Below are 11,325 nucleotides of genomic sequence, written 5' to 3'. Positions count from 1 at the left end.
ATGTCATGTTTGAAAGACAAAACCAAAATGGGACCTGCAAGTTCTTAGTTCTTGCTTTCTTCTATTCGGTGTGTCAATAGACCAGACTTTGATGATATTTCAGGAATAAAGAAAGATCATGTGAACATTTCAGTCTAAGACCATCTTTTGTCTTCCTTAGTGCCAAAGACATAATAAATGTCACTAAATTTATAATTAAGGGAGATTTCAAAATAATGTAACAGTAAAAAGTAATAGATATTTATGGGGGCTTTTCAGCAAGCTTTATCAGAACCTGTAATGATTTGATACTTTGATTTTCTCTTTAGATGTCTGTGGTTCCTGCAAGTCTAGAAAAAATGAACAGATTTTGATTCAACTATGGCAATTTTCAAATTTAGGTGTGTTTTTTGCAATAGGGACATTATTAACTTTTTAAGTTTTTCTGGAAATGCAGGAACTTTAAAATTGGATGGGACATCTGAATATTACAAATAGAAGATATAAAAGAATCAAAAACACGTTGGATTCAAGAAAGCTTGCTACCACGCCTCCATATTCAGATATTATACATCGAGTTTAAGAACTTAAGGTACCCTCTCACCCTAGCCATCATCAGTTGTGGATGGTTGCAAATGAGTAAAGCGTTCATAATTTTCAAAAGCAACTTTCGTGCGACTGAGTTGTGAGTTGTGTTTTGACTTCACGACCACTCTCATTGTTCGCAAACAGACACAACTGGGCTGCGTTAAAGACTAATGGCTACTTTCATTTTTCACAACCATATACAACTGGTAATGGCTATGGTGAGAGGGCACCTGTAGTAAAATTATTAAAATTAAAAGTAAATAAATGATTAGTAAAGAATTATGTGATACTTTGCTCAAAGTTAAATGTCTTGCCATGCACTGTAAAAAATAACTGTTCAGTTATAAAGTGGATCTCTATGCACTGTAAAAAATAACTGTTCAGTTATAAAGTGGATCTCTATGCACTGTTAGATTTTTTATAACAAAATTTCTTCTTGCAAACTTAGAATTAAGAATATAGGTTGTAGGCTGAATCACAATTTTATAAATGTTCATCAGGGTGGAAATTATTAATATTATAGATGTGGAGTGGAATAGCTCAGTGTATATGGTGGGGGGGGAGGGGGGCTGGGTTATAAAATGTCTTTTTGAACACCTCCTATTAAAGATAATAAAGAATTCCAGTGCCTTTTAGATGCCGTTCCCTGCAACAGGAACAGGTTTGTTAGGCAACGGAACCTAGAACTTTGGAAATAGAAGACGCCCCTTCCTGGTTATCAATTTCAAAAAAGGGAACCCCCTACCCTCATTAATTTCTGCCCTGATGTCATTAAATTTTTATCAATCAACTCTAATTAAGGTATCATACAAATCAACATTTTGAATCATTATTTAGTTGTTCTGGTGGTGGGATAATTTTATCTTGAAAATGTATAATTTTATATTGAAATTGCTTTGTAGATAGATTTACTTAGTTAGCTTTTAGTAATACTGGTGATAGTTTATGCTTGTGATCCTAAATTTTGAGGCGAAAGCTCCTTACTGTTGAATATGAGTTAGCTTATTGCATGAATACATAGCTTTGAGAGTGATATGGTGAAGACCCAGTAATATGATGATTGTGTAGCATAGCTCTTGAGACTTCCAAAGGCATGGCCTTGACTATCGTGCATGGTATGTGGCATAGCTTTCAAGATTTCTCATTACATAGCTGGGAATATTGTTAGCATAGCATAGCATGGCTTTGAAGTTTGAAAATTGAAGTGAAATGCAAGGGAAACCAAACAGTTATTATAGACTATTGCAAAAATTGGAATACACGTTTGAAAATTGGGGATTATCAGCATAAAATATTATATTTTTAATTTCTTTAGTTTTAGATGCTTATGTTATCTTTTTAGCTTGGTGCACTATTTGTATTATCAAACAAAATATTTCTTTTTCCACCATAATTTATAATAGCATGTTTTTTTAACCATAATGGAATAATTTTTAATGATATTTTTTAGAAGAAGAAATATTTTAGTTATTTTGTATTTTGACTGTTAGTGAGAGAAATGTGTTTGTTTTTTATGTATCTTCTGTTTTGTACTAATTGGTGGGTGCTGTTAAATAAGAAATTGTTAAGAAAGTAAGGTTTTAGGGAAATCTAATATCATCGTTGAAAGTCGTATATGTGTAACATCATTCTTTTTTGAAATAACATTCCAGTTAATGTGCTATAGTCATTATTATTATGATGTAAATTTGTAGTATTCAAGTACTTAAGTATCTATCATTCCACCAAAAGTGCCATATTCACCAATTCAATTGGTAATTTTGATATTGTTCAGTTGTGAAGTATATTTTAAAAATTTCCAAATATTTAGCAATAGTGTAACATTCCATAAAAAGTGCCATATATATTTTGAGAGGTTGTGATGTAATTAAAACAATTGTTTTGATGCAGAAACCAAACGGGGTCTGAAATTGTGATTTACTGTTAAAATACTAAGAATTGTTACTATGAAGATACTAGATTCTTGAAATGATCTGAGCTCTACGGTGTCCCATCTTCTAATATTGATTGTAAGATATCCTAACACTAAGATTGTTTTGAGAATTCTTGGCTCAGACCTTCCATATATCTTCTAATTAGAACTTGTTCTTAAGTTTAAATTAAGATTGAGAAATAGCATACTTAAGTCAAAATTGATCGAAAGATTTATTGTTAAACAGGACTTCATTTGTTGTGAATGCATGTTACTCAAAAATACCAAACTTCGTGAAAATAGTAAGTTATTCATATAATACCAAATTTGTCGTCATGAAAACTTGTGTTATTCAAAAAAATACCCAAAAATCTTGTGAAAGCCATTAAAAGTTTGAAGACCAATTGGGTTAGAAATTGTGTGTTACCATAAGAAATCCAAAATTTGTCATGAAATTTCAAAAATATCAAAAATTGACATGAAAGCAGTTTGTAAGTATGAAATGAGTGTTACTATTTTAAAATAACCAGATATATTGTGAAAGTGAGGGTATGTCTCTAGATAAGAGTTGAGATAAGAGTTGAGATAAGAGTTGAGATAAGGCCAGGTCTACATTGCCAGGTTTCTAGGAATTTACAGATAAAATCACCTGATCTTAAACTGTATCCTACTTTAACCATGAAATAATATAAACTTTAGTTAAAATTCTAGAATCCTAATCTAATGTATCACAATGAAATATTGACTGATATTGGAATGTATATCACATGATGAACAAACTCCAGGTTTTATAAGTTCTGTCTTGTCTTGCTTGTCATATTTATGGCATTATTTTTAGCCAAGCCAATCTCTCTTATTGTCGTTGTCAAATGTCATTGATAAGATTTTATTTCAATGTTTGGATAAAAAGAAGGTTTCAATATTAAAGATACTTGACAAATCCCCATTTGTCCCCTGAAACTATTTGTAGGACAAGCAAAGATTCAAACTAGAAGGGTCGACTATTTCAGTTTTTTGTTGATATATATGTCAACATTGTATTTTCAACTGTTTCAAATTTATGTTGCACATTCTAAAATTTGCCTCATACTCATAGAAATCTGATTGATGTAAACCTAGCCTTAGAGAGAGTTGATTAATCATGATCTATCATATACATCTAATGTGTATGGTTAAAAATTCTACAGAATATTAAAACACAAATGAAGGTAAAATCAAGTGAAGTTCCATCAAATGGAGAAAAATTCGTCAAAATTCGACAATTTTTTATTGTTTTAAGGCAATCTGACCAGAATAAGACTTCTGTAATTTTTCAAAAATAAAAAAATGATTCAAAATGATTAATACATGAAGCAAAAAAACAATCAGATGCAAGATTATGCCAAATTTTCCGTTAACTTAAATGTTAGAGATCAATGATATCCTGTGCCAGTGCCTTCTGTTGGATAGTAACTTGTTACCTTTCAACCACCTTAATTTCAAAAATTGATACAAATTTTAGCAAATTATGTAATATTATAGCAAATTATATTAAAGAAATAAAACAGATTATGCAAATATTTAGCAAAATTCAAGCTGAATTATGACTATTTTTTTGCGAAGGAAATTATTGTAGCAAATTATGGATAAATTTAGCAAAAATCAAGCAAAAATCCTTGCCACCCATATCATCTTAAAAGATTGCTTAAAAACATTTACTGAATTTGTTAAGTTTATCTTGAAAATAATGCTAGTAAATAAATAAATTATAAAATAATTTTCAGATGAATTGTCTTATTTTGGTCAGGTTGTCTTGGTTTCATATACTCAAACCAGATCTGAAATATCTGTAAATTTTAGATTCTTTTTTACAACATCATAGTACGAACTATTTACAAAATAACGCACGAAATAACTTGAGGTTACAAGCCATGAGCTTGATTTGGAGAGGAATATCTACTAGAAAATTTTACAGTCAAAATCTGAATAAGAATGTAATAATAAAATGAATTGTGTTGATGTTATAATAGATATATAATAGTAATACACTTTGATCATGTTTGTATAAAGTGTAAATTAAAGGGATTATATAACAGATAAAAAAAACCCAAAGAATTATATAGTTATTTCAATATAAACATCTACTAAGTAAATTACCATGTTCCAATTTTGATGAAAATTACTGAAGGCATAGCTGTATGAATTGACGACAAGTTTAATCAAAATGTTGAGGACTGATTGACACTGACTACTTGAGGACTGATTGACACTGACTACTGACAGACTAATAAATACAGACTACTCTGACAAGCTGATTCTAATTGATTTAAACTAAGTAGATATTCCTCTCCATATAAATTAAACTACACTTGTTATTAATTTCACCTAGTTAATTGTTAACATCAGTGAGTAGAGATTTCTAGAAACTTGATTTAGAAAGATTTAGGTAAGTAATTCTGTTAGAAATTAAATGATTAGCTAGTTATAGAGAACATATATCAGTAAAGTTGTTTAAATATTTGATTAACCAGCTGATAGAGCTCAATTACAGCTGTCTGTATAGTCATCTAAATATTTACTTTACCAGCTGATAGAGCTCAATTACAGCTAACTGTGTACAGGTAATTGTGACTTTAGCTATCTGAATAGTCGTCTAAATATTTGGAAACTGATGGAGCTCAATTTCAGTTGTCTGCATCATATTCCAGTATATGAATCCTGCATGTAGTTCTTCTGCAATTCAATAAAAAGGTATTTGGAAGTGATACATATAGCTGAAATTGAGCTCTATCAGCTGGTAAAGTAAATATTTCAACAACTATACAGATAGCTGAACTTTAGCTCTTTAAGATGGAAAGGCAAATATTAAGAAAAATAATTTGCTTTACTGAAGGTAATTTATTTAATATTTTTGGCAAGAAAAAAAAGAGTTAAGTCTTGGATCTGTATGAGATATATTTAAATGTTTTTTGACCAATCGAAATTGTTTTATGTATTAAGAATATTTCAAAACTCCTTTATTCAACTGTAGATGATTTTCAGGTAAAGAAATGTTGAAATGTTATCTATTAGAAACCAATTAACAAAGGGTGTTTAGAGATATATTGGCTATATTATAGAATTTCTTGAGGACCATTAAAGGGCATGAAAACTCCATGGAACTTTAAAGAGATTATGAAGAGGTTTTGTAAACTTTTTATGTGTATCAGGTACATTGGTAGCATCCAGTTGCAATTTGTGGATCTCGAAATTCCACTGAAAGTATGCATTTTATGAGGTCACTAAAGCAAAACCTGCTATTGATGTATAAAAAACTTTGTGACAGTGACGTCATTAAACACATAGTTTCAGTGGAATTGTCCCCTATACACAAACATTTTTAAGATTCTCTTCACAAGCCCTTTAAGGCTGTTTGAAGGGAGTTGTAGTATTTTATATCTGAGGGCAGATCTATTCAATGTCATCTTGAACCATAGAATGTGAGAGCTTGATTTGATATCACTTGTAAGAGGGTATGACATAGTTCTCAACTCCTCCCATTTTGTGCTAGAATGTCATGGCTCCTTCTATAAAATATTGACTCCTCCCTTAGCAAGATAAATTGGTCCCTAACAAATTGTAGAATATAGTAGTATTGAATGTAATATTAGATTAGTTGTAGATTTAGTCTTGGTTTAATATCACTGTTATTGTCTATTATTATTATTATTATTAATGAAAGGCTTATTCATTATTAAAATGAAGTAATACTGTTTCGCAAGTCTTATTTATAGGCCCTTATTACAATGTGGAAATTTTATACATATTCATAATGGTAATGTTAAAAGGCCAAGAGATACTTTTGGGCTTTTGTTTCGTTAGTGGAGATTTTACAACGCTTGTCAAACACCTTATCGAGACCATGGTGTTATCATAGTGTTCCAGAACAGATCGTTATACATAGCATTTCTTACACGCTTATACATGTAACAAGCTTATGGTGACCTTAACACACTCTGAGTCTATTTATCTGGGTAGTAAGGATGTCTTTCTGGTGTGACAGGACTATATGTGATGCCTGGGGGAGGGACTGATGTGCAAAAAGAATATTGATATTCTGATGGGACAATACACTCGGGGTTTCTATGTGATAAAGATCCCACAGCAGGACATTGAAATACACACTGTTGCCCTGGCAAGACTTCCCTCATTGCACACTGCCCTGGCCAGGATTTCTGTGAGTCTGCCGGGTCTCAGCTCTCACCCCCAAATACCTAAGTAAAATGATTGAAAAAGTTTGAGGGTATGGGTACAAGGCTCCACCACACTCCTGTAGAAACGCCATTGCTGACAGATTTGCATATTTCCTTGATAATAAAAAATAAGTTCATGAAATGAGTATGTTTATGATAAAGATATGTTTGTATAATCAACTTGATAAAAAAACAAGATAACATGATCTGTTCAAACTAGATATATTTCACTGATAAACTATTTTTTTTTATTTTTATCAAGGACAAATTAGAGGACAAGGTTTGCAGAATATTTGTTTGAACATGTTAATTTTTCGAGGACACGAGTCTACATGATATCGTTAATCATGAAATTTTTTAACTTTAAAAGAAAAAGACAGTGTAGTGTTAGATAGTGCTGTATGAAATATTGTCTGAGAATGTGAAAATAACACCCCAATAATGAATCCATTAATACATTTCTGGATATAAACACACAGCTTTATGGAACAATAATCACTGATGCAATGTTTCCCCTGTCGTCTTCAGGCACATGTATAAAACTTTAACCAGTGATTGTTGTTCTATAAAGCTGTGTCTATATATCATACTTACAATCACTAAATACCATTCAAAGACTTGACTACATTTCTGTATATTCTGCAATGTCCCTGTGCCTCACCTAGTTCCAGAATACAGTCAAGTAGAAGGCTTAACATACAGAGTTGTATGAGGAATAGAAAAGCCTAGCCCTTGACTGTATTGTGGTTCTGGGCGAGGCATAGGGTAATGTCTTGATGGTATTAATGCCAAATTAGGTTTTTGTCATGGTAAAAATTCTCAAAAATTAGTGACTCAAAATAGATTGCAGAAACTCCCTTAAAATGTGACTTTTTACATCTGGTCCAACTTGCTTACTCTTTTCGAAACACCTGATGGTACTTCTCTTTGGAGGAGACCACTAGTATACAACTTTAACTATGGACGAGATTTTGATTAATGGAATTTTCTTTCTGGTATGGAATTTTTATTACTTCCGTATGTCATGCCCAACGACCAGTAGGGTGAGATTTGTCAGGCTATAAGCTATGTTATCCCAGGCCTATATAGAGAACCCTATTATCTATTTAAACTAGAGTTAAGAGATTAAGATAGTCTATATAAAGGTTATTTTAAGGTTAATAATATTAATGTCAACAAATCCACATCAGACTTGTCTGTCTCAGATGTTTCCTCCACCTCCGAGGGAATAGTATACTAATATGTTAGTTGGTAGATGACAAGTTAACATTCGCTTCCAGCGGATACTGATATCGCAAACTAGGTAGTTGTTGGTAGATGACAAGTTAACGTTCGCTTCCAGCGGATACTGATATCGCAAACTAGGTAGTTGTTGGTAGATGACAAGTTAACGTTCGCTTCCAGTGGATGCTGATATCGCAAACTAAGTAGTTGTTGGTAGATGACAAGTTAACGTTCGCTTCCAGTGGATGCTGATATCGCAAACTAAGTAGTTGTTGGTAGATGACAAGTTAACGTTCGCTTCCAGTGGATACTGATATCACAAACTAGGTAGTTGTTGGTAGATGACAAGTTAACGTTCGCTTCCAGTGGATGCTGATATCACAAACTAGGTAGTTGTTGGTAGATGACAAGTTAACGTTCGCTTCCAGCGGATGCTGATATCGCAAACTAGGTAGTTGTTGGTAGTCGTAGTAGTTGGTAGTTGGATTGGTTCAAATTGGATGATTCTGTGTTGTTGATTCTTCGTTAGATCTGGTCGGATCGAATGACATGGCGGTGAAACTCGACATACTAATATGTCATATTGTCAAGTTTTATACTTTAAGATATATGTATTGTCAATATATTGGATAATAAAATGATAATAAATTAGTCATCTCTAGTCATTGACTGAATTATAACTGATTGTAAAACTAGGCATGGCTTTATATTATTGATATAAGTAGCCTACTGTATCTACCTTATATTTTATTTCATAAATCTTTAAGCTCAAGAGTTCAAGTCTAAAAACTTCATCAAATTTCAGCTCGACTATAAAAGTACTCTGAGTGTGAAGGGTGTAACTATCAAGGCAGGGCATGCTTTCTCTTTCAGACCACCTGATTTCACATAGGACGGGGTATCGATTACTAAATTGAGATCGATCAATAATCGATTAATAATCCAAATAATTGAATTGAAAAACCCTGTAAATACTAAATTAAAAACATGCCAAAATTCTTAATTTCATGAATTATTTTTGCGTCATAGAAGTATATTCTTGCTTTGATCAGTTATTTTGGCTTGAAAATATTGGAAATAACTCATATCATATGAAAAACCAGCGTTTATTTATAATGATAACAAGATCCACATTTATTCCTTAAATGTTCATTATATAATAACACCCTGCTAGCAAGCTTCGAATGCCAAAATTTATTCAGAACTTGCACCTTGATGATCATAACTACTACATGATAATAAATGCCCATCATCCAGGGCGTTACATTTTCACCAGCAGTTATTATCATTGATTATATAATAACGCCTACCAGCGAGCTTCGAATACCAACATTGATCATAAATACAAGAAGTGCAGTAAATAATATCATAACCATATCTAGTAGATTATTTATCGATACCCTAATCAGTAGATTTATCAATTCATTTCATTATTATATTACAACTAAACCAAACATTACAGCAGGTACGACTAGATCACAGTACCTGGTTACCATAGCAACATGTCGATAAGATGGGTGACACTACCTGGTAGCCATAGTAACACATAGATAAAATAACTTGAGTAAACAAGATGGCGGGTGAGAATTTATGATTTAAAAACTTCAGTCAATAATGGCTATCAACGAGGGCTAGGGTCTCTGATAATGAACTATTTATAACTGAAGATGTATTTGTGGTCTGAATTAGGAAACTCAAAGAAGAGTTGTCAGTGAGTGAGAATTTTCGAACATGATTAAAAAGATACATGGCGATACTTAAGATGATGAAGTCAGGTCAAATTACGCTCCGCCTCAAAAACCAGTCAATCTAACATTGTGTGAACAGTAAAACCACACCCCTTGTCTGATCAATATATAACAATTCCAAATCACACTCTCAAGTTTTAATACATTTTGTCAAGGTGTGGTTTAGGGTTTACACCTTGTAGCTTGGTAAAATTGTGTTATGTTAACTTCGTTCATAACAAAATAATGTTTTACTGAAAAAGCATTAAAGTTTCCAAATGCCCTTGATAATAAATGTGCTCATAAATCTTCCAATACCTTTGCTTCTCCACAAATATAACAGTTACTCGTTCTCATTCAAAATGTCCTTGTTTATAAATCCTGAGATTTATCACCAAAAACTAGTATCCCAATCTTTTATTCTGGCTGCAGGAAACTGACGGAATATAGAATTGAAATCAACTACCACTACTTGAACTATGACGTCTTTTTCTTTTCTTGTCTTTCTTATGACTTTTCTTCTTTTTCTGTAATAGTTAGAAAAAAAGATTGTAAACTTGTGCTATGTTTTAAATATTACAGGAAAAGGGATGTTCTTAGGCTACTAAACACCACAAAAAGAAGGTAAACAAGACTTCGTCATATTGCAGGTCTATTGTACGAAGATAAGCCCCATTTCTAATAAAGCTATCCTGATGAGGATTATTTATCAAGAACTCGTGTTGGCAACATTGAATGAGCTCTAGCTAATTGGATATGAGTTGAGAGTCTTTCTCAAATTGTAGAATATTCATTTTGACAATGTCTCACCCCTGTTCAGGAAGTTGGCCCACTTTGATTAAACACGATATTGGAAAGTTCAAAACTTGCTGTCCTAATGAGGATAAAGACAGCATGAGAGCTCAAGTAAAACAAATAAATAAAATCATACATGTCTATGATTGGTATCTGAATCACTGCTGTCAGAACTTGACGTTGATTTTATTTTCTTCTTCTTCTCTTTTTTATGTTTCTTTTCCTGAAAGTGGAGAGAGAATTATTCACCATTCCTAATGCACTAGCAGACTTTTCTGTATTTTAAACTGATATTATATATGGATAATCTTATCATCCTGTCACAAATTGCCCTTAAGAAATTTCTGAACTGTACAGATGGATGTAAGGGTTATTCCTCAACTCGTCAGCTATCAGTTATTAGAATCCAAAAGTCCAAAAAAACTTAATAAATTTTGAGAGCATTATAAATATGTGAGGCATGCTAACTCTCTTTGAACACCCAATGATATAACAAACACAAGTATATATATCAGGGGTAATTATCCCACGGGGTAATTTTAAAATATTTGGGGGTAATGAGGCTCTTTGTAGTTTAGCATAAATTTTTGGAGAATAATAATTTTAGATGTTTTATTCTGTAGGGAGAAAGAGTGTAATAGTAAGGATTAATAGGGGGAAATAGTGTAATAGTAAGGATTTATAGGGGGAAAGAGTGTAATAGTAAGGATTTATAGGGGGAAATAGTGTAATAGTAAGGATTTATAGGGGGAAAGAGTGTAATAGTAAGGATTTATAGGGGGAAAGAGTGTAATAGTAAGGATTTATAGGGGGAAAGAGTGTAATAGTAAGGATTTATAGGGGGAAAGAGTGTAATAGTAGGATTTATAGGGGGAAAGAGTGTAATAGT

The 11,325-nt window shown here is 32.2% G+C and overlaps 1 protein-coding gene across 1 annotated transcript in view; it reads right to left on the bottom strand.

The window, feature by feature from the left end:
• Window positions 1–10,566: 10,566 nt before the first annotated feature.
• Window positions 10,567–11,325, bottom strand: part of LOTGIDRAFT_128093 (hypothetical protein) — a gene marked incomplete at both ends in the record, with an annotated part of 6,805 nt that continues 6,046 nt past the window's right edge. Inside the window, one exon of the mRNA XM_009064159.1 lies at window positions 10,567–10,659. Within this exon, the coding sequence (XP_009062407.1) occupies window positions 10,567–10,659 (93 nt within the window). The remainder of the gene's footprint in view (window positions 10,660–11,325) is intronic.

Source organism: Lottia gigantea (genome assembly GCF_000327385.1).
Source record: "Lottia gigantea unplaced genomic scaffold LOTGIsca_60, whole genome shotgun sequence".
NCBI lineage: Eukaryota > Metazoa > Mollusca > Gastropoda > Lottiidae > Lottia > Lottia gigantea.
The sequence above is the reverse complement of the archived record's forward strand: the minus strand, read 5'-3'. Positions and strand labels throughout refer to the sequence as shown.